This window comes from Sander vitreus, chromosome 7 (genome assembly GCF_031162955.1).
Source record: "Sander vitreus isolate 19-12246 chromosome 7, sanVit1, whole genome shotgun sequence".
In the NCBI taxonomy this organism is placed as follows: Eukaryota; Metazoa; Chordata; class Actinopteri; order Perciformes; family Percidae; genus Sander; species Sander vitreus.
In genome coordinates this window covers 18,096,393-18,119,898 of record NC_135861.1, presented here as the reverse complement: position 1 = coordinate 18,119,898, position 23,506 = coordinate 18,096,393, and the positions used below count along the sequence as shown (strand labels likewise).

Genomic DNA, 23,506 nt, shown 5'->3' with positions numbered 1-23,506 from the left:
AGATTAGAGCAGACAGACAGACAGAAAGAGCTGGTTTCATCATTTGGGCAGAAAATATCATAATGTTATGCCAATAATTAATAATTTGAGAAATGAATAATTAATAATTAATAATTTGACAAAGCGATAGTTTAAAATGTAACAAGTAAGCCCTCCATTGTTTAACGTTTTGTTTATTTAACAGTTACATGACTCATCACTGTGCCTCCACTGTCTTTCAATAATTGTTGGAATAAGTAGCAAGGAGTTGAAAGATCACCTCTTTCATTCCATCTTCGAACTGCCTCGTCCTCTTCCACTTCTTTCCTCCATCCTTTCTGTATCTCTCTCTGATGATAGAACATGTGCTTTCGAACATCATATTGTTGTCACCTGATGATGTCAAACCGACGCAAAACAAACCCTTAACCATTGACAGAAACACAATGACTCAATTTCTCTTTCTGTCACCTCTACAGGTGTTGGAGGGAATAAAACTTAGAGGGCACTTACAATTTGTCCTGTGACTGCAAGTGCTTTGCTGAAGACTGGATGCTCTGGTTCTCTGCTGCTGATACTGGTGACTGAGCCTCCCATCTGTCCATCTGTGTGTGTGTGTGTGTGTGTGTGTGTGTGTGTGTGTGTGTGTGTGTGTGTGTGTGTGTGTGTGTGTGTGCGTGTGTGTGTGTGTGTGTGTGTGTGTGTGTGTGTGTGCGTGCGTGCGTAGTGCGTGCGTGTGTGTGTGTGTGTGTGTGTGTGTGTGTGTGTGTGCCTGTGTGTGCGTGTGTGCGTGTGTGCATGTGCGTGTCTGATTGTATTATCCTGGGGTCCCAAGGCTTTGCACTGGCTGAACTGCAGCCATGGAGGTGGCCCTGGTAGACTTTGAGAGCCTGGATGATCTCGACGGCAGCCTTGAGGATGAGGTGGACACTTACGCTGATGAGACCACAGCTCTCACGGTGGACATGTCCCCAGAGCACAGCAGCCCAGGCAGCAACCACTTTACACAAGCCTCTCAGTTTTCCTCTACGCCCATGCCCTCCTGCATTTGGGAATCCACCTCATCTTCGCCCATTCCGAACACACAGACACTAAAAGTACCCCAGTCCCCAACCATGCCAACTCCAACTAGACAGGGACGCAGTAGCTGTGCCAGTATGATCTCCAACTGGAAATTGCTGCTAAACAGTGAGTGCACTAAGGAGAGTGAGACGATCTTCAGCCGGCTTGCTAAGGAGTGCTGCGAGGATATATTTGTAGATAAACGAGGGCTGGATGACGGAGACCAGAAAGTCATCATCAACATCGCTGGTCTTCGTTTTGAGACGCAGCTCAAAACGTTGGACCAATTTCCTGAAACGCTGCTAGGAGATCCTTTGAAGAGGATGGACTACTTTGATCCAATGAGGAACGAGTACTTCTTTGACCGGAACCGACCCAGCTTTGATGGCATCTTGTATTACTACCAGTCAGGGGGCAAGATCAGACGTCCGGCTAACGTTCCCCTGGATGTGTTTGCAGATGAAATTCTGTTTTATGAACTTGGAAGTGAGGCCATGGAGCAGTTCAGAGAAGATGAAGGATTTATAAAGGATGTTGAGATCCCTCTACCTAATAATGATGTGTACAGGCAATTCTGGCTGCTGTTTGAGTACCCAGAGAGCTCAAACGCAGCCCGTGGTGTAGCACTGGTGTCTGTTTTTGTTATTGTCATATCCATAATTATTTTCTGCATGGAAACACTGCCAGAATTCCGAGATGACACTGACCCAATTGCGCCCACAATGGTACAGCCTTTCAACCAATCTAGATTTTACAGTTCTGTGGCTCCATCTAGCATGAAGCCCACAACTTTCTCTGATCCCTTTTTTATCATTGAGACTGCCTGCATTGCTTGGTTCTTCTTTGAGCTGTGTGTGAGATTTTTGGTCTGTCCTAGCAAAAAGGAATTTTTTCACAACCTCATGAACATCATTGACATTATATCCATCATTCCTTATTTTGTTACCGTGGTTACAGAATTGGTCACGACGCCACAAGAGAACTCAGGACAGAACATGTCTTTGGCCATTCTGCGTATCATCCGTCTGGTAAGGGTGTTTCGTATATTCAAACTCTCACGCCACTCCAAGGGGCTGCAGATCCTGGGACAGACTCTGAAGGCCAGCATGCGTGAGCTTGGCTTGCTCATCTTTTTTCTCTTTATCGGAGTCATCCTCTTCTCCAGTGCTATCTACTTTGCTGAGGTAGACGAGCCAAACACACAGTTTGTCAGCATACCTGATGGCTTCTGGTGGGCTGTGGTTACCATGACCACAGTAGGCTACGGGGACATGTGTCCTATTACTATGGGGGGTAAAATGGTGGGCACTTTGTGTGCCATTGCAGGTGTGCTGACCATTGCTTTGCCTGTTCCTGTCATTGTTTCCAATTTCAACTACTTCTATCACAGAGAGACAGAAGCAGAGGACAAGTTACCCTTGTCAGATGCTGTTGAGCAAGCCATGAAGGCTGAATCAGGTACCAAAGAGGGTTGCAACACCTCGTTTAATAAAGCCAACGGCATCTAGCTGACTTGCAAAGGGAAAGAACTGTTCGAGAACACAATTTAGAAGAAGGGACTTTGCCACAAAGCGGGAAGGAAATGTTAAAGAAAAAGAGTATATGAAGGAAATTAATTGTTATGATTTCTCTCAGATAATGGTCTAATGGGATCAACAAGATAAAGTATTTGTACGTAGTGAAAAATCTGTTTTATAAGGATATACAGGATCTACTGTACTCCTCCTCCTCTTTTGTGTCTAATATGAAAATGACAATTTGAAATGAACAGACACGCTGAAGAATTCACCTATCTTCATGTTCAGGATTGTATGTTAACATATTTCAAGTTTAGAACTCTTCTTTTAGTTGCACATACATACAAGTTCAGCAGTATATGTTTAAAGGATTGTTTAAAATAATGTTGGTCTTATTTTCATTGTCTTGGCCATTCATCCTATTGCTGATAACATTTTGCACACCAGCTCCACTCTCGATATTTGTACTTTAAAACAGTGTCTTCTGGGGCCATAAACCAGTCAAATGTAATAAGAGGTAAAGAGAAAAATTCCAACCCAAAATATTCATATGATTATGACGGCTAACTGTATAGCAGAGCTATTTCTTGGTTCAGCTTTAGGAATGACCTTTCTGCCATTGGAATAGCTGATACATCAGATTTTTTGAATGCTGATTCATAGGTTAAGGAAATGTGAGTCATGTTACACTGGAACGGACGTTGATATTGGACAGTTTTCATCTTCAAAATGTATGCCCCGTGCCGCCGTCTGCAGATAACTCATATCATAACTGATACGCCAATCCTACACAAATAAGACCATGGTTATAAAAAAAAAACAAAAAACACAATTTTCCTGTAAGTGTCTGAATTAGTAACTTTAGTATAGTTTCTAGGTCAAAGCTCTGCTGTATTTATGAATTTAAAACTGTATCACTATTGTATTTATTCATCCTCTTTGGTGAGTAGCTAGGTAAGAATCCTCCACTGTTATTAGCAGTCGAACTGACTCCACACTATCTATTATTATGGAGTGCCTTAAATTATGTAATGTTGGGATACTGTTGACTTTGCCATACATAATCTTACTGTAATACCTATGTTTATCATGCATCTATGCTCAGTATTTTTGATTTCAGCTTGCTTGAAAATGTAGATGTTGTAACCTCTCTCCATTTGTTTGTGAGATATTTTCCAAAATGCTGTCCAACAAAGAAATGCATTCTGACCTAAAATACAATTTAACATACTGTATCCAAAGTAAAGTGGATCCCATCTGTTTAGGAGGTAGATGTTATTCTGATAAACATGTTATTTTTTGTAGTGGATATCTTATTGAGGAAGTAGACCTTTCAGTGACACCATGATCACAAACACTGAAAGTGAAAGAGAGAAGGAAGAAGCCAAAGATAATTGCTGAATGAATTGAATGAAGGGAAATGCTAAGAGGCCGAGGAACATTACAGGCCAAAATGTCCCATGATCCGTCTTATTTTGAAGCTATAATTGTAAATGATGCTGTATCAGTGCAATGTCCTGGTGGTTTGTTTTCTGAGTATTTGTTTTATAACATGCTTTCCTAGTATAAAAGAAATATTTGAAATGTGACATGTCGATTGGGATCCAGGAATATGATGTTAACTCAAAATAGCTTTAGACTCGTGTAATGTCTGAATTTCTGGTTGAGCATATGATCAAAGATTATGTGTTTTCTGTGTGTTTGACAATAAGCTCCATGGTAATGATGATTACGTGATTATGATAACATTTTATGATAAAGTCAGTGCCTCGTCTGTAAAGTCCCAGAGTTCAGAGGTAGACTGGCCTAAAGTGATTACCCACATTGTCATGGCTATGAGTTTATTACACCAACAAGACCATTACACTGTATTTGTATTTATATGTATGATAACATTTCAGTATACTGTTTACTGTAATGTGAGCAATAGAGATTGGAATTGGGATTTTAAATCATGTCTTCTCATGTTTTATGTGCACTGATGTGTTTATAGAAAGGTGTGTGTGTGTGTGTGTGTGTGTGTGTGTGTGTGTGTGTGTGTGTGTGTGTGTGTGTGTGTGTGTGTGTGTGTGTGTGAGAGAGAGAGAGACAGACAGTGGAAGAGAGAGAGGGAGACAGCATTCTTGTATTTTCCTTCTTATCTCCATCGGTGTTCCCCATCAGGGAAGATCTCATCATTGCTTTAAGTAACCTGTCTCTGCTTTCACTGTAATGTTAGTACACACACACACACACACACACACACACACACACACACACACACAAAAGATAGAGGTCACATCAACAAGGCATGTGTGGCACTGCAGCGACCGTATCATTGGAAGTCATCCAAACAACAATAGGATGCCAGTCTCTGGTCGACATGGAGTAGTCCATTAGCTATTAATGCCAGTTAGCTTCACCTGATATCTCTCTGGACTCACCTCAACACCTTGTCTTAGGCCCTAAGAGAAAGGCTCCTAAGCTAAACGTATTGATTCAGTAAATACTTGTTACTTATTTATTATATAAAGAAATATCTCGCAGTCACCAACCAGATCCTAACATAAGTAATTGCTTCCTTCAAATGTGATGTAGTGTGGAAATCAACACGCTACTTATTGTGTAAAAAGCATGTAAAAATTTTGAATACCAAATAACAATGAAATAGTCTTATGCATATTCAAAATAGGTAGCTGGTGGGAAAAGTATAAGATATGTTTGTGGCACAGTGAATAATAATCAGCGCACAAATATGGGTCTTTTTCTCTGTTGCTGATATGCAAAAGACACAAGAAGAAGAATTGCTTGTTGCATATACATATTAAAATGTTTAAGTTTATATAACCAAATATTTACTAAATTCTGTTGGTGAGAAATGGTACGGTGAGGAAATGCTTTAAAATAAAGTCACACAACAGAAAATCCATGATATTACATAAACATTTCATTTCCATAGATACATTCCAGGAAGCATGTTTTATATCAATATGTATGAAAGCCTTCATATTTTAAAAGCCAAGAGATCAGGTGAGGAAACACTTATAGATTTTACAGTACAGATCTGTGTATGTATAAGAAGTTAGTGGCTGAATAACATATGAACAGTACATTTAAATATACATAGACATAAATAACCCTAAACCTACAGTTAATATGAGCACATTTCTAAAATATCAGAGGTGATGGTATGTCTTTCCAGGTTCATGCAGAAAATTAAGCAGTACATTATTACAGGGTGTTGATATGTAATACAACTATTACAGCAACTTTTGATTAGCAAGAAATGTCTAATTAGCAATGCAGATTAAGATGTACTCTCAGGCAACTTTAGAGCCGAATTTGAATTTTGTGTCACATCACAACTGTTGTGTTATTATGCAGGGTTGTGAACAATACAGAGTGTTTCCAACATTTCAGATTCTCAGAGTGAAGAGAGAAGATTAGTTTTATTTGGCAACTCTCATTCCCCAAAAATGTTTTTTAGCTGTTGTAGTAAAAGTGGTTGCACTTCCAGGAAAACCTAAACTAAACTGAACAGGAACCCTAAACTACGAATGAATGTATTGAATGTATGACCCAGATTATTACTACATGGCCTCAGGAAATAAAGGACATCCAAGGACAAAAAAACAGAGCTGGTGATGAAAAGAGACAAAGGAGGGATAAATGACACTTGGGAGAAGACAGCAGTAGAGTTACAAGCAAGTGCAGGAATAGTTCACAATTGAAAAGAGCTCTTACACACATACATCTATGTTCACACACACACACACACACACACACACACACACACACACACACACACACACACACTTATCAAAGAATACACCTAGTAACACTGTTTAATGTTACATTTTCAAAAGCTTTTTCCCTGAAGGAACTTATTTAATATTTGAAGGGTCTGAGTTCAGACACATTCTTTACTAAACATTATTTTTTCATAGTCTTTTTGTCAGTGTCAGTTATATTAGAGTTATGATGTCAGGATGTCACATCACTCTCCAGAGACTCCCCTTCCACCAGACAACATGCTACAGAAACAAAGTGTGTTAAAAAAAACGCTCTAACTCTGTGTTTCTCCAACCGACATGTTGACATGTCAAACAGAGGTGTAACTAATACCCTTACCGATACGGTAATTGCTGCATTGTGTTGCATTAAATGTTGGACCGGAGCCATTGTCAATCTTATTAGTTACACCTGTGCTTTTCCTGCTATGATAAGTCTAAATGTCTGCTCTCTGAAAAAGGTCTATGAATCTGATTAACCCTTGTGCATCCCTTAGAGGACAAAAATGTCTCTCAAAAAACTGCCATAAAAGTATACATTAATATTATTTTCCACATTCATCTAGTTAAATCTTTTAACCAACTTCAGTCTTGATCATAACTACCAAATAGTCATTCATTTTCAGCCCATTTACACATTATGTAAACACAGATTTGGGCCAAAACAGGGTTCCTCTGCTGGTCCTCATAGTGCATACACATCCAGTTTAGTTGAAGTATATTTTCTTTCTTTATTTCATTTATTATTCAAGTGCAAACTAACTAAACAGCATTGTTGACTTAAAAAAGTGTACATCTGCATGAGTGCTGAAACTGCACAGTGGAAGATCCCTGTCAAGTGCTTAAAGATGCATGAGCGTGCTCCATCATTAACGAGATCCTTTGATGGAAAGTTCCACGCCGGAGTGAGAGATATGGGGAGCGAGTGAGAAGACAGACAGAGGAGGGCACAACAGGCATAGGACGGAGATAGAGTTTGTGTGACACGGAGGAAAGAACTGGCACAAAGTTTATTTCTGTTTAAGCTAGGGCCTCCCTCCTCTGAGCGTCATGTTGCATGTGTGTCTTTATCTATAATTAACTGCCTCTGGTTACAATAGCCCACTATCACAGTATACACACATTCAGGTCAGGAAAGACCCAGATTTGCCCAGTAAACATAACACTTGGATTTTAATTTTTTTTCAAGGTTTTGTTTGGGCTTTTCATACAAAAACACAACACAACAAAATATTCATTCTTTACTAAATGATCACACTTCTCATTTGTACATCAAATGTGTGTTTCCTTATCAGTGTGAAGAGCAAAAAGTAGCAAGGACGCCCATTTTATGACTTGAACATTCAAATTGAAATTTGTCAGCGTTGTCATGACAATAAATTGGACAGATGGATTGGACGTGCAGGGCTGACATAGTATAAAAAGTGACAAAGTCTGCATAGGAAGGAGGTGGGGGTGGAGAAATGGATGGATCAGTGAAACAAACACAGGACTTTCACCCAGTAGGCCACTGTTCGTGGCTTGTGTAAAAGCAAAAGTTAACGTTTATTTATGTCACTTGCTTTCGTTACGTACTTAACAATAAAAAAAGTATGTTTTACCCCAAACCATAATTTTATTGACTGAATTCAATGAAAGAAAAGCTGAATGTCTGATGTTGATTTAAAATCATTTAAAAAAATTAGCAGCCTGGTAATTAGAAGTACATTGAATAGAGGGTTGTCCTGAAGATTTTCTCACATAGTGTCTAGTGACGCACAGCACTGGTGGCTGTTGTCAAAGTTTTCAAATAGAAGGGCTTGTGACTGAAAGGTTGTAAGGTCAAGTCCCCCACCAGCAGGACGAATCTGTGTGGGAAAAGTAAAAGTGCAGTGCTTCCCCTTTCTCACATTAAAAAAAGATAGCATTGATCTCGTGAATGTACCCTGGGTAAAAAAAAAAAGGTTACAAAAACTTTGACAAAAACTAAAACAAGGATACAATGGTCTCAACTGTGCAATGGAACAGTTCCCCATCTTACGCACTTACATATCTGCCATCGTCATGAGAGAATGACATGGTGGTTAAATCATCTTTGTGAGACCAACTCAGAACAAAACTGTTCATTCATGCAGCCAGTCATGGGATACATTAAAGTGTTAACCTCTGACTTCGACATAATTTTAAAAACAAAACAGCTTTACAGTGCTTCAATTATTAATCTTTTTCTTGGACCTGCACAGATGTGGCTGTGGACTTCCTTGTCTTTGTTGGACCTCAAAAGGTTGAGCTAGGTCTCCTCTCCTGCAACTCTTCAGGCTTCTCCTATTATCCTGCCTCAGGTTAATGTTAAAAAAAATGACTTGAAAATGTGTTGTTGCATGACTTGCACACAAGCCCCCTTAACTCCTCATCTAATCAACTGGACTCTAAATTTGGAAGACGGAAGAGGAGGGGAAGGAAAGGATTAGAAACAGAAAACTGTCAATCTGTTGCTGTTTATTAATCAGTTGGGTCACAGGGTCCTGTTGAGGGGCTAAGATCCACAGAAGACACACACGGACACACACACACACACACACACACACACACACACACACACACACACTTATCAAAACATGCACCAAGTTGTGCTCCCTAGTGAAACCACCATGCAACATCTGTTTAGGTCTGTTGATTGAGTGGAAAGAATTAATCTTTAATGTATCCCTTCCAGATCCAACAGATTACCTATCTTCAAGACAGACAAACAAACTCAGAGTGATAGTTGGTCACATGGGCATCTTAAGAGAATTTTCTAGAACTTGTTGAGACGTTTATATTGTTATAAAAACCACAATTAAAACCAAACTAGTCTAAAGCCAGGCTAGCAGCTCTATAAATCTGCACCTTGAGTTAGATGCTAACTTGCTTACATGTTAACAATGCTAACATGTTGATTTTTAGCAGGTCTAATTTTAGTATAGAACGTTACCTATTGCTAATTCAATAATACATTTGTAAATAATTAGTACTACACTAAACACAAAGTACAGCTGAGACTAATAGGAATGCTATCAGTTTTGCAGGTATTTCTACATAAAAAACAAATTAACATTGTCAGGTGGTAGCGCTGAAACTTGCAGAAGGTAACTGTGGCAATCAGAAGAAGTTTGTGTGCATGTGATCTGAAGAGAGGGGAGAAAAACATTGAAAGTCCAAAAATGATGTCCTATGTCTTTTCCTAAACACTTTTCCTTGACCTCGATGGAAAATGCCACGAGGTCAAGGAAAGATGTGAAGGACTTAGGAAAAGGCAACCGTGGTGCAAAGAGAATCTGACTGAACTTACTCTACGTAATTATGCAACGGCGGATGTTATTGATGTGGATCTGCCGTGGTGAAACTACAAAGTTCTGAATATGGACTCACTGTGTTGTTTCATGCAGGCTATATAAACTTGGACAACCTGGGGAAAAATGTTACCTCATTAATTTGGTTGGAATTTAAATAATAAAATGAATATAGGCTGCAGTCACAAAAGCGAAACAAAATGATTGTCAAAACGGTTGCTCACCCTACTGTCCGCTTATATGTATCCACATGAACCCCAAGAAGTATGATTGCATGAAAATAATTATTACATTTATGCAAGATATCGTTTGTTTTTGTGAACAGCCGAATGGTGCGTCACTTTAAATGTTGCTTCCGCAAGGAATTGTAGGATGGCATTATCTCCTAAAGGATGGTCCAGTGTACCTTATAGTCTAAAGGAGATTAAAAAAGGAAGCATTGAAGCACTTTTCCTCAGCATTTAGAGAATTCGACCAGCTTTTATCATGGCTGCGACTTCGATACTTCCAGGTCATTTCACTCAGTGGGGAACCTTATTAGCAAGAAAGACTGTATTTGACCGCAGCCCATGAGCCCCATCTGTGAGTGTTTATGTGTGAGTTAAGAATGTGGGATTTTGAGAGTTAAAAGGCTTTACTTCAACAGATGTAAAAAACATACTAGAGTAATTCCATGTGACGGATACCATACAAACACATAAATACACACACACACACACACACACACACACACACACACACACACATACACACACACACACTTACACACTTTGACATGTAATACACACAGTCAAACATGCACAAACTGAGCTAATACCGTAAGTAAGGGTTTATACAGTGTGACAGCATATCTCTAATACCTTTAACCCTCTCAAGTGTAAACCAATGGCCATACATACACAAACACAAGCGTGTATACATGCAAACATATCATACTAATGCAGGCATGTGTAGGTAGACAGGTGAATTCCCCTCCCTTTCCTTTTTCCCCTTTGTCTCTCACTCATGTTAAACTATAGTCGGACCCCTCCCGCCTTCTTGTCTTTTCTCTCCTCGATTTTTTAAGGCATTAGTCATCTGATAGTGCAGGATTGTTTTTTTAAACAAGCAAGCCCACATACACACACTACAAAATCTTACTGGAGAGGGCAATTTCTGAGAATTTCTGATTTTTTATGGTATTATTGTGTGTGTGTGTGTGTGTGTGTGTGTGTGTGTGTGTGTGTGTGTGTGTGTGTGTGTGTGTGTGTGTGTGTGTGTGTGTGTGTGTGTGTGTGTGTGTGTTAAACAAAAAAAGAGTAAGACAGAGTCAGACAGAGACTGCATGTCAGGCTATAAAGGTTGCAACCCCTGTTCGTCATCGCAAAGGTCATCCTCTTCTCTCCACAGTGCTCCATCTCCATTGATCAGGAGCTGTGAGACAATGACACTCTATCAGTATAAAGTCTCTCCTCGACTTCCTCACACAAAGCAACCCACACCCTTTTAATCAGACTCACCACATCACCAAAATACGCTCTGTTCACCCTGTTGCCGGGAAGATTAGTGAAATGGTCATGCAATTTTAAAGTTATCATTACCAGAGAGAGACAGGGAGCAGCAGAGTGTGCTCTAATTTTAGCCATGTCAGTCATCCCCTTAAATAATTTTTTAATGGCCCTTGATAGTCCAGGAGGAGAGCGGATGAGATTAATGCTTTTTAATCAACAGAATCTTTTTCTGCATATCCTGAATGTATGAACCGCTGCATGGTGACCTATGCATGCATGTTTCAGTTATACAGACACCACACTGTTTCTTCTCTCTGTATTTACAAAGCCAGCTGGTTTCCGGCTGACTGGCTGGATCAGTGGCTGGTGTAGGACAGCGGCAGATGTTTGTTATCCGTATGATCCATCCACACTCATTATATAAGATGATATCTCTCCGCAGGTAGCAGGCCATCTGTATGAAAAGAACACATGTTGCCATTCAGGCCAGAGTGTGGATTAGCTGAAGTGTGTGTTGTATGTGGTGTAGTGTAGGGGTTAAGACTATCATGAACTGCAATGTTCCTGGTTCAAGCCTGACTAGGGTTGCATCTTTCTCTTTCTAAATATTCTGTGATCTCTGTACTGTCTTTAATCAAGGCATAAACATGCCCCCAAAATACCTTAAAGAATACATTTACAGTCACTCTCATCTTTCAGCTAATAAAGCATTCAACTAATACAGGATTCAAAACTGAGGTGGCATTCATTTGTCTTGTTACTAATCATCTCAAAATAGTACATATTACGATCTGCTTTTTCAATCTCAATATATCACATGGTTTGTCAATCGATGTGTCGTTATCGTGATCGTGTGAAAATTATTGAGGTAAGGAGGGGGGCCAAATCTTATATTTTGCTTTTTTTGTCTTTGGACCTTCCCCTTGAGTTAACAGTTTCAACTGCAATACCCTGCCCCCAATCCCAAAATAACATATTTATGGTGAGTGAAATAATAACTAGATCTGAATATGCCATAGCCTTATATTTAGGTTGTCACATGTTTGACTGTCCATCAAACCAATATCAGAATCAACCCTTATGTTTTTTGGCCAGAATGTGTTGTTGCAGGCCTGAAAGAAAATGTTATCTAAATGTATAGCTGTTATTGCTAAAAGATTGTAAGCCTAGTGATGGCCTTGATTGATTGCTAGAGGGTTCCCAAATTGAAACCATAGCAGCAAGCATAGGCTAAGTAAAAGCTAACAGCAACGCATAGTTTATACACAATAAAAATACATCGTAAGACAAACAAGAGGAGCCCCATTTATTAATTTGCAGTCTACATGATTCCAAAAGCACTTACAACGGAGATGAAGGAAGTCTGTGTTTCTGCGACTACAACATCAAAAGTGTCATAGCACATAGTGACACCTAACATTGGCGTCATTTTTCAGAATTACGAGATTTTCTTTTCAGCAGCTTCTGTTGAAAAGGAAATAAGGCCAATGCCAGAGGCCGCTGAGGCTTAACATCATGAATGAACAGTAGGTAGATAATGTTTTCACTCAGGGGGCGAGGAGAGAAAGAGTGCAGTGTTTAAACAGCACATCACAGGACTATTTGCCACCTCTCATGAGAAATTGAAATTAGGAACACTCTAGATAAGCACCCTGGAGCTAAACTTTCAACTCGACTCAAACTGTCAAAGTGTTTTTTTCCTGGGATGTTCCACTTACATCCATTCTTCTATCAGCAGTGAGTTTTCACTGTAGGCTGTTACACACTTGATTCATATTTTAGAGATTAAGCAATGTTGATAATTCTGTTCATTAGACATAAAAGATTACAATAATATAGTTGTACAGCATGATGCAGCCAGCAGTTAAACCTCCACCAAGGATGTAATGTAATGATTGATCTTCAGAGCAAGACACTTTGATAGTGCCAAGCTTTAAATTTCCAAACAAGCATATCCCCTGATGACGTTACTGTGGCCAGTGGCCCCACAATATTGACACATGCATGACTTTTTTCCCTAGGAAACCGTCCCAGTAAACATTTGTTGTGCTCAATGAACACTTGGCTCATGGAAATTCTCTATGTATACTGTATTTGTCACTATTGAATAAACATTTAATGAGTGAATGAAATGAACTTTTCTGTCATATGCTAAGTGTGGTGTTGCTTTTTAATTTGATGTTAGCGTTAACTATAACTAATAGTTAGGTAATTAGGTAACTATTCAACTACAAATCAAGTTCAATGTTGACTGTAAAATTACTACTAAGCTTTAGTGGAGCACTCTACTGATTACAGTGATTCATACAGTTTAAAAAGTACAAAAGAATAGAAATATATTAACCAGCTTAGATAAAAGAAAGCCCCCCAAACAAAGGTTTTAAGACTTTTCATTGCTCTCTTCCATGGAAATATGCAGTCAAAAAAGCTTAACTTTACAAAATACAAGCTATAACTATAGTGTTTAAATTTCTGCTTGGTGAGCAGTCAGTGGCTCTCTTTACATATACTGTAATTTCCCACGCCCAACAGCTTCTCAATGGGCAGAAGAGGGTATAGCGTGCCTCTGTCCTTGTGGAGCCTCATTTGGTGCCATAATCAGCCACTGCAACAGCAGGATGATGGGCATAACCCTAAAATGAGAGGAGTCCAGTAGAGTTTAATCCAATTAAGTCGGGTCAGACATGAGATGAGATGTTACACAAAAAATATCCAGATACAGTATACAACAACTAATCTAAAAAAAATACTGAAATAAGTAAAGAGTAATTCAGAGAGCATCAAACATAATTTTAGTTATTATTCAATGATGGAACCAGTCTTACCGGTCGAATGTGTTTTTCTTTAGGGTACAGACACATATGTTGAAAAAGAAGAATGCAAAATGTTTCTGGCAATGCCAAACCCAGAACACCAACTCAGACGCCTGTCTGAACAACAACTCCAGTCTGGGGGAGAGAGAAAAGACTCACTGAAATACTGTACACCAAGTGAAATTACAATGCATTACTAATTGCTCAATCGATGTTGGTGTCTCTGTGTAAGGGCATAACCCTTATGCTACAACATAACCATGAGCTAGAGTCTAGGTCAAGACGATGCCTATGAATTGGTCTGGGTTAGTAAGTGTAAATGCATGGATTCTGCTAGATCCATCTTAGTCCAAAAGTTCAACTTATTTGGAAATGTGCTTTTTCGCTTTCTTGCTGAGAAATAGATGAGAGGATTGATACCACTCTTAAATATGGGAATGGTAATCTTCTCTTGAGCAAATTTCCTAAAATGTCAGCTGGTTTCTTTAAATCTGAGAAAACATGCATGCTGCATTTTTGTGTTACAAACAGAAGTAGGCATGAGCGTTTCTGAACATGCAACCCTTATTGTCCTCAATGGTTGGTACATTTGTGTCTATGTTATGTAATGTGTGTTCAGTCAATTTATTACCTGTGCCTACTCTGGAGTAGTGCATGAAACAGCAGGATAAGAGTTACCAGCAGGTGGGATAAGATTCTCACAGGAAGTCCAAACATGCTCAGATAGGTCACCATGTTGCTCAGTAGAACTGAAACAAAGAGGTTAACAAAGGCTTAGTGTAACAACCTGAATGTTTTGCTTCAGCCTTGATTCTGAAATGAACAACACACCATGTAGTTAACGGATTGCATTAGTGGATTGCTAAATCTATATAGACAGATTCTAATTTAAAATGATTTTTTCTATAGCCTACATCTGTGTGTGCGTGTGTGTGTGTGTGTGTGTGTGTGTGTGTGTGTGTGTGTGTGTGTGTGTGTGTGTGTGTGTGTGTGTGTGTGTGTGTGTGTGTGTGTGTGTGTGTGTGTGTGTGTGTGTGTGTGTGTGTGTGTGTGTGTGTGTGTGTGTGCCAGCCATACCATTTTTTATCATGTCAAAATGGAGAGGAGGTTCTTTACTTGGTCGATTTCCGGTCAATTCATGCTCAGTAGAACTTCCAGTCTGCATGCGTTGTTTGGTCATGAAAGATGTCAGTGTAATGGCCTCCTTTTCCACCTTCATCTCCTTCTCTTCCTCTATAGCAGTCTCCAGATTCATCCACGTTTTAGTTTGGTGAAAGTTATGTGGCCCTTGAGATACTTTGTGTATTGTCAAATATAGGGCAAGATCTGCACAAGAGGGAAAGATGTGAAAGAGAAATGGGTCAGATCAAGTCTGTACGTACATACCAAAAATGTACATATTTTTAATTCTGCAGGTTTTTACCCTGTAGATACGGTTGACTCACCATTGCACAGAAGGAAATGAACAGCATCTGTGTAGCCGCTGTGGTAGGCTTGTTCCAGAGTCTAAAGAGAGAAAGCAAGTTAAATGTTACAAAATGATCCTTTAGAGTATTTTTCACAGTGTCATTGTAGGATAAGTGCTCTTGATTCACAATGATTCATCTCTAGACTTGAGGTTACATTAGGTTGACATTAGATAGTTTATGGGTTATTATATGTCATTATGTAGCCCCAAAACTATGAGATCATCTTCAAAAGGAAAACAATCTGATTTCCTGAATAGTGGTCACTTTAGTCTAAATTGTTTTTTTCTAAAAATGTTTCTAAAAATGTTAAGTAAGGGGCCTTACTTCTAAATTCATGGGGTAGAGAGCATTAATGATCCTGAAGCTGTTAGCCATGTTGCCCTTCAAGGTGGTGCCGCTCACCACCATGTCCCACATGCAAGGCTTGTCGGCGGGACAGATGTCTGTCTCTCCAGAGAATGGAGATACCGTCAAGGTTTTCATGCAGGGTACAGGCAGTGGCTGCATGCTGCTGAATCCCCCGTCCACATAATACTGTGAGATAAGATTACTTACATTACGATACAGACCAAACAATGTGCTCGAGGTAAGTTTGTGAAAAGGCTATCAAATACTCACTACTCCTTTGAAGGATGGAGGCAGCATACCGCAGTACACAGGCACAAAGCAGCTGCATAGCAAAGCCTAAGGATAGCATGGGAATAGAAATGTTTTGGCTTCTAACCTGCTCAGGTTTCTTAAAAATCATTATGGTATGAATCTGCCGTTCCAACTCACCTGCACTACATCTTCTTTGGACTGGAACTCAGACATGACAATGTGCTTTCCATCAGACAGGCGTGTCATGGACACAAAAAGACGCCCATTGGCCATTTGGTGTGCATCAGAAGGAACATGTTTGTGCAAAATACACTCTAACCAGTGGAAAACATTGACTGAAGGGTTAAACGGTCCAAGTGTAAAAGCCTTCATCTGTTTGGCAAAATTCAGCATCTCATCTCGAATAGTACCTGTAAATAAAATAGAAGAGTTTGAGTCAGAAACAGTGATTACATGCAACAGAAGTAGATTTATAAAAAAAAAGATAAAGTTGCTTACTCAGGCTCATTTCACAGACTACAGCAGCTGCTACCAGAGACCCAGCAGATGCACCCAGGACACATGGTGCTGTGCGCAGTATCCAGGGTGCATAATTTAGTAAACACTGGGAAACTCCTAACTGGTAGGTGGCCATGAATCCAGATCCAGAAAAGGAGATGGACGGTGGAGCTTCACAATAATGACAACTGGAAACTCCTGGAGACATTTTCTAAAGGCTTTCAATTACCAATTTAAATGTTTTAAATCGTAGATGGTGAAACGCTTTAGTGCTGTGGCAAAAACTTCTTTCCTTGTTTTAAAAGTAGACTGAGTTAAAGGAGGCTGAGTGATCCAGTGGAAAATGGTTGACAGTTTCAAAAGCAGTATTTTCAAACCAAATCTCAATTAGACATACCATATTGGTCATGCCCATGTGATATACAACTCAATGACATTTTTGTCCATTTCAAGTCATAAAAGCTAACAATATTTTGATTTGATTATCTAAGGCTAGCTTCCATTATATAGTACTATATGAACATATTTGGAAATGCTGAATAAATGAAAGTATTCAGTATTTTAGCAGGAGAGGAAGAAAACATTTTTTAATAGGATTTCACATGCAGTGTTGGTTTTCAAAAGATTAACTAAGGCACTATATTAATAAGATATCAAGTTAGTTATTAGTTTCATTGAAAGTCTGAGTAGGCCTATGTGACAAATACAGTTTGAAATTTAATTTTTAACAGAGTTGTTGACATTTAGGTCAAACTTAGTATAATATAATATCTTCATCTAACTCATCTGTGTCATTTTTCTACTTTGTATCTTTTACTAAAACAAAGTGAATGTTTAGGGCATTTACTGTCTAACTGGGATGTTTTGGGACCAATTGGTGGAGATTGCTATGGATGAAATGTACACAGTGATACACTGGTACGAGCAAATTATGTTTAACCATTTATCCAGCTAAATTATATAGCTCACGTTACTGTATTGTGTGAACAGATAACTTAATTTAATATTGTAGGTGGCCTTTTCTTTTGCGAGGTGCAAATGTTCCACCAAAACAAAGAAGGAGGGAACTGAGACTATTTTGCAGAGCCACCATCACTGCCTCCAGAACATATCGCCGTCCAAGACGATTGTGATTGGTTTAAAGAAATGCAAACAACCAAGAGCGTTTTTCTCCTATCCCAGAATGTATCTGTGGTGTAGCCAGACCTTACTCCACAGCGCTGGGGAGATAGGTCTGGCAATGCGAGACTAGGCAAGGAGTACTGTGCATGTGTGTATGTTTGCCTAAGATGTTGTCTATATTTTATGAGCTTGCTAATGCTGTAAGTATATTTAGTCAAAACCACAGGCCTATGTCTGTAAGGGGACTGTAGTTTTGACCTGTCTGCGTTTGGTAGTCTTTGTTTTAAGTAGGCCTGAACTGAACCTCAGTCTCTAACTGTCTCTCTCTTCTTCGACCAAAACCAGCTGTACAACTGGGGAGCCCTGCTGCACTGGAAACTTTGACTCACAAGAGATATATGGCTTTAGGAGGTTGACAAGGCACAGCTTTGTGGATTTTCTACTGCCAAGAGTTTCAATCAAGTAATTTAGATCAGAGACTCAGCGACTACATTTTGCCTGGAAAAGCAAATTGACAAGAAGCAGGAGAGCAGTGGTCGCCTGGACAAAACTGATGAACTCCGGTTTTTGTTTTGCTAACCCATTCACATAATCGCTGAGGTTTTGGGGTGGCAAACATCTTCAACGTTTTGCAAATCTGGATCCTTATGGATCTATTAGATTATTCAGGCTTAACTCCTGTGTTTTCCTGGACAACTGCACAACTAATCTAACAGTAACCAGGGCATACAAAATATGCAATACAAAATGTTTATTTTACAAAGCAGAAAAAACATTGACAATTAACATAGGTCTAGGCTATACCAAATTTGCAACTTAACAAATACCTCATCTTGAGGTTGATAAAGCAAACCATTTGTAAAAACAAAACTGTACAAGCATTTAACCAGCAACACAATATGTTTTGTATGAGCACAAAAAAAATCACTCTACCCTGCCTCTTCCTATTTAACAACAATCTGCAATTTCACAGTCATTTCCAACACCTACAGTACTTGCAAGACCTTCAGTATATAGTATATGAAAATAAGTGCATCTTTTGTATTGCGGTAATGTTGAGCAAGCCTGAGAAATCTAAGTTATTATGATCCTTTGTCCATTTGAATATTGATGTGATGTTTTTCAGAGTTTTCCTCGCCCCTTAATATTAGTGTTTGTTCTGATCCCAGTGATAGATACTTTAATTCAAAGCAAAATGAAAAGCAATATCATCGTGAAAAAACTAAAAAAATACAGTGCATTTTGTTAAGGCTGTACATGCATGGGTTATTTTCTGAGCACATCTCTATTCTATTCTGTAATCATGTGTGTTGTTGTATTGTGTTTAGGACATTTAATACATAGTTTTCTGTTCTATTGAGGATGCTGTGGAGAAGTAACCTTGCCTTTCGTTAGACAAAAATCCATCTTGTCAGGCTTCAAGTAATGCATTTGCAGCTACGGACGTGGTTTAGGTGTGTGTGACGACCACGACAATTCAAGTGCTCAAAAAACAAATGTGGACGTGATAGAACTCTTCACCTACCACGTATTTTTTGAAAGGGCCCGCCCTTTTCCAAACAGTTTCCAATGATGGCTTCTTAGATGGTTCTGTGTAACAAACCATGTAGTGCGTCAGGTTAGTGGAGAAGCACGATCAGGGGAAACCTCAAAATGGTCCTCACTGAACTCATGTGTAAGACTGCTGTCTGAAAAGTCCCCGTCCTGAGGTGGAGTGTGTTCCAGGGACACGGCAGGGTCAGGCTGCGCTCTCTTGGTGTCCTGTGGGAGTTTCAGAAACCTGAGGGGAGGCAGAAAAGAGGCAATAACAATAAATGTGTCTGTCTTTGTGGGAAAAGACAGGAGGAGAATGAGACTAAGAGAAAGGGACAGACACCTGAAGAGAAGTTTTTGTCCTCGCTCCTTTTTGATGATGTTGAGCTTGTAGTAGTGACGCAAAGCCCGGGACATTTTCTCATAGGTCATATTGTCTCGGTTCTGTAAAAAAGAGATCACACATCATCAAGGGCCTGTGGTAAAACATTTACTCTGCTCCCTGTTTTTGCTGTTGAGTTTTCTTCACCTGTGTGTTTATTTCCCCTGTAAGATGAACCACAGAGACCTGGGTGCTCACTACTCACCTTGTGGTTTCCCCAGAGACGTGCCAGTCCGTTGGGGTCCACCACCCTGAACACCAGGTTGTCCTGGTCTTCCCATCGGATGTATTCTTGGTAACGGTCATCACACAGTAGCTGATACACATAGTCCCACAGCAGTCTGCATTCTGGCCATGATTAAAACAGCAATAAGACAGGTCAAAACGTATACTACTATCATCAAGGATGGTATTTAAAGCTCTATTAAGTAGCCATAATACAAAGGATTCATTTTCAAATACAACTCCAAAGCCTTGTTCATATCTTAGCATGTATGCATCTGGAAGCTTGCCACTCTTAAAGCTCCTTTAAGTGATATTTTTGATATTACAAGAGAATAAAATGCCTCTGGATTTATCCTACATGTCTGAAGTGATTTGCAGCTCAGACTCACTTTCAGTTTTCATTGTTTCAAGTTTTCTGGTCTGTGTTGCTCTTTGCTCTGTTTCACAGACAAACCCAGATTGACATAGAGGACAGCTGGAGTAAAAATGTGGCTGAAGAAAAATGTTAAAGCAAAGTATTGGACTTAACCTTTACAAAAGAGCATCTGCTTTTTGCATATATTGCTCTGAGAACTTGGGATAGTGTATCAGACTTGTATCTTGGAGTTCTTCTGCCCCCTAGTGGTCACAATTTGCTTAATGCAGTTTTTTTCCAATGTTTTAAATATCTGTGTGCCTTCTCTAGAACAAACTACATATGTGTATGTATATTATCCAAGTAAATACTGCAAACTGAAAATAAATGAGCATACCTGGAATGCGGCCGTTGGCTTTGTGCATTGGGCTCCTTGGCTTCTCTCGACTGGACAGGTTGAGCGGTTGGAGGACACTCTCTGTTTGGGGAGGACACTGAACTGGGTTGTGGGGCAATGCAGGGACAGCTGCTGATCCATCTAAGAAAAAGAGAGAAGGAGGATACAGAGAGCAAGAAAGAGAAAGGGACACGTCACAGCAAGTAATTACAGTGGCAAGGCACTGTATTTCTGATATTGCCGTTTGTTATACCCACTGGTATGTGTAAGTGGAGCAGGGTAAGTGTAAAAGATCAAGGGACGCTCTCTGAGAGGTGACATGGGCTCCGGCTGGCTGGTCAAAGTGGTTACAACAGCTGCCAACGCTGCAGTGGTGAAAGGAAGGGAAACTGTGAGAGAGAAATATGAGGAACTGTGACAAAAAACTAAACTGAAAGCAAAAGTGATTTTACAGTACAACAGCTTGAATTAAAATTAATTAATAAATTAATTTCACATTTATGGGCTTAGCAAAGATGACTGCAATGTACGACACACACTTCACTACATACAGTAAAACCAAGTCATTGTTTTGGACTCGGGAGTTGTAAGGTCATTGGTTTCAGGTAACCACAGCACACCCACTGGCACACATCCTACTTCTTATGGAAGCACCTTTTTTATGGCTAAGACAAACAAAGAGTGTGTGAATTGTATTCCTCTGCTGATGGGTCAAATGTCCTAACCAGAAGTGTCAAGTAGCAAAGTTAATTTACTCCAGAACTGTACTAATGCACAGTTTGAGATGCTATTACTTTAGATTTCTATTTATTGCAAATTGATACGAAAATATTGTGCTTTTTGGTCCTCTACATTTATATGATGGGTGCAGCTGAAAATAAACATATAACATTCAAAACATATATCATGCATTGCAGTGTACTAAACTTCCTTCTTGATTTCTTCTTACTGTAACATATGGACCATAAACAACATTAAAAAGCTGCTTATAACAATTTAACATCCTGAACCTGACCATTATTCATTTGACTGTTTTATTTACATTTTTTAACGCAGAGCTATTACATGTCATTTGACATTGTGGTTAGTTCTTTACCCTCACCAGTGCATGCCTATGCCCTCAATCCTTATGCTATTAAAATGTAGCTTTCACTATATGTTTTCTATACTGAGAATAGTGAACGTTTAAATTAATTTGACTAATATAAAGGTTAAAGGTAGGCATGCAATGGTCATGGTTGAATTTCAGAGATTGGGAATAAGAAACCGACAGACGTCCCCACAAGTACATAAAGAGAGCTTGAATTCCTACATGATTTGTTTGCACATGCTGATCAGGAAGTAATCACGCCTACAATCTAACCAGGACAAGTTTGATTTCACTCACACAATCAACTGCGTGTAAGGAGCAGTATTTGTGTGTTATTTGCACTACCATACACTCTGCATGCTGTACAGTACATGACACTTATTATTATTATTATTATTATTATTTGTTTAGCTTGATGTGTTTGTTTATCTGTATGTCTGTATCTGTATTGTCAGATTGTTAATTTGTTATCTGTGCTGTGTTTGAGTATAATGAGAGCTACTGAGATGTTGCTTACCTTGGGTGTCATTGACTGTGTGTGGCTCTTGGACACTCTGAGGGGGTATCTGGCAGCTGTCTGGGCTCTGGATGGGTCCAGTTGCCAGGGAGGGAGACGGATTTTGGGGGTCACAAACAACAGTCCTCCTTTGCTGTTTTACACACTGTAGGATCTCATACAGAACATCACCTGTAGAAAAGAAGAGGGTGCATATGAAAACGCAGACGTAAAACCAGTCAGCATACTCTCTTTCTGCATGCACACTCATTTCTACCTGAGCTGGGACAGCGGCGTCTGAAGTCCTCCTTGGTGAGCAGGCACAGGGCTCGACCGTTCATCTCAAAGCGTCCTTTTTCAGGCCGGCGCAGTGAGTACTCTCTCTGAGCCCAGTGGAGCCAGTGGGCAATATCCTCCTTGTCCCACAGAGATGGGTTTATTCCTAGAAAGCAGATACACATAATTCAAATACACACCGTTATAGGGGGCGTTTGTGCTTTAATAGAGGCTGCTACTGTCTACTCTGCTGCATGTTATTGATGGAGTGTTATCTTCCAGGTAACAGAGTTTGACTCACGCAGCCGTCCAGGTAGATGCCACAGGTCTTCTTGTGTGGGGGGACTAACCAAGGGAAGCTGGTTAGGCGGGGAGTGATGCACACTGAGAGGAATGGTGACCTGCATGCCATGCATTATGGATGGAGGACTGGTTTCTCTGTTTTCTTGCTGCAAAACATCCACACACATGCCTATAAGTACAAATACTGTACACACCAATTAGTGGCAGTAGAAACAACAATGCAAAATATTTTTTAAACCGTTTTCCTAAAGGTTAACTTTTCAGTAGCCTAAACAATAATAGTTGGCCATATAAAAAATATATATTTTTAATAATAATAATAATAATAATAATAACTTTATTTGTATTGCACCTTTCATACATGCATGTACGTGACTCAAATTGAAAGTTCTCAATCTCCCAAAGGAAAGATATAGTTGTTTGTTTTTTCAAGACAACACATTGTCAACACATTGTTTCTCCTGTGACCTTTACTTACCTTGTCCAAAGGTGAGGGGGAAACGTTTGCCATGGAAATGTTCTTCCTGTTCGACTGTCCGAAAATAAACGACTATTTCCTTAAAAGCAGATATAAAACTCTTCCAATGAATAAAATACACTGCAGTTCAAACATCCCCAAACTCCATATTGAATAAAGAAAGGATAACTTTCGAAGAAATAAAACTCCGACCCTTCCGGGAAATGAAAACGAAAGAAACATAATCCTTGCAGGGGGTGTGTGCAAGATAGGCTGATTGGAGGAAGCAACGGCGGAGGACATGTCCAACAACATTTGACTGCACTTGATAAGAGCGCAATACAGCAGCATATTTTTGGGA

The 23,506-nt window shown here is 39.5% G+C and overlaps 3 protein-coding genes across 4 annotated transcripts; 1 reads left to right on the top strand and 2 right to left on the bottom strand.

The window, feature by feature from the left end:
- The first annotated feature begins 777 nt into the window (after positions 1 to 777).
- On the top strand, positions 778 to 3,332 carry kcna10a (potassium voltage-gated channel, shaker-related subfamily, member 10a). The gene has a single exon (XM_078255094.1). It carries the CDS (start codon positions 840 to 842, stop codon positions 2,547 to 2,549), a length of 1,710 nt encoding a protein of 569 aa, XP_078111220.1. The 5' UTR covers positions 778 to 839; the 3' UTR covers positions 2,550 to 3,332.
- Positions 3,333 to 12,424: 9,092 nt separating this feature from the next.
- pnpla1 (patatin-like phospholipase domain containing 1) lies at positions 12,425 to 16,186 on the bottom strand. The gene is made up of 7 exons (XM_078253970.1): positions 16,030 to 16,186; positions 15,736 to 15,945; positions 15,388 to 15,448; positions 15,020 to 15,268; positions 14,574 to 14,691; positions 13,955 to 14,077; positions 12,425 to 13,762 (listed from the first exon to the last, which is right to left on the bottom strand). The coding sequence occupies exons 1-7, from the start codon at positions 16,054 to 16,056 to the stop codon at positions 13,666 to 13,668; spliced, it is 885 nt and encodes a 294-aa protein (XP_078110096.1). The 5' UTR covers positions 16,057 to 16,186; the 3' UTR covers positions 12,425 to 13,665.
- A 2,181-nt stretch (positions 16,187 to 18,367) lies between these two features.
- Positions 18,368 to 23,398, bottom strand: etv7 (ETS variant transcription factor 7). Of its 2 annotated transcripts, none has more exons than XM_078255091.1 (9): positions 23,167 to 23,398; positions 22,687 to 22,834; positions 22,387 to 22,551; positions 22,131 to 22,301; positions 20,781 to 20,912; positions 20,524 to 20,664; positions 19,752 to 19,894; positions 19,508 to 19,608; positions 18,368 to 19,411 (listed from the first exon to the last, which is right to left on the bottom strand). In XM_078255091.1, exons 1-9 carry the CDS (start codon positions 23,197 to 23,199, stop codon positions 19,246 to 19,248), a joined length of 1,200 nt encoding a protein of 399 aa, XP_078111217.1. In that variant the 5' UTR covers positions 23,200 to 23,398; the 3' UTR covers positions 18,368 to 19,245. The 2 variants fall into 2 exon arrangements, with proteins under 2 accessions (XP_078111217.1, XP_078111218.1); XM_078255092.1 differs by having other exon boundaries at positions 20,781 to 20,888.
- Between the last annotated feature and the right edge of the window lie 108 nt (positions 23,399 to 23,506).

Coding starts and splice junctions, on each gene's coding strand:
- etv7 (XM_078255091.1), bottom strand. CDS start 23,199: ATGGCAAACGTTTCCCCCTCACCTTTGGACAAG. Junction 22,835..23,166: donor CCCCCTCACCTTTGGACAAG/GTAAGTAAAGGT, acceptor GATGTTTTGCAG/CAAGAAAACAGAGAAACCAG. Junction 19,895..20,523: donor AGCCAACGGCCGCATTCCAG/GTATGCTCATTT, acceptor AATCATGGCCAG/AATGCAGACTGCTGTGGGAC.
- kcna10a (XM_078255094.1), top strand. CDS start 840: ATGGAGGTGGCCCTGGTAGACTTTGAGAGCCTGGATGATCTCGACGGC.
- pnpla1 (XM_078253970.1), bottom strand. CDS start 16,056: ATGCTGCCTCCATCCTTCAAAGGAGTA. Junction 15,269..15,387: donor TCATTTCCTTCTGTGCAATG/GTGAGTCAACCG, acceptor CCTCTTGTGCAG/ATCTTGCCCTATATTTGACA. Junction 14,078..14,573: donor CTACTCCAGAGTAGGCACAG/GTAATAAATTGA, acceptor TCTCTCCCCCAG/ACTGGAGTTGTTGTTCAGAC.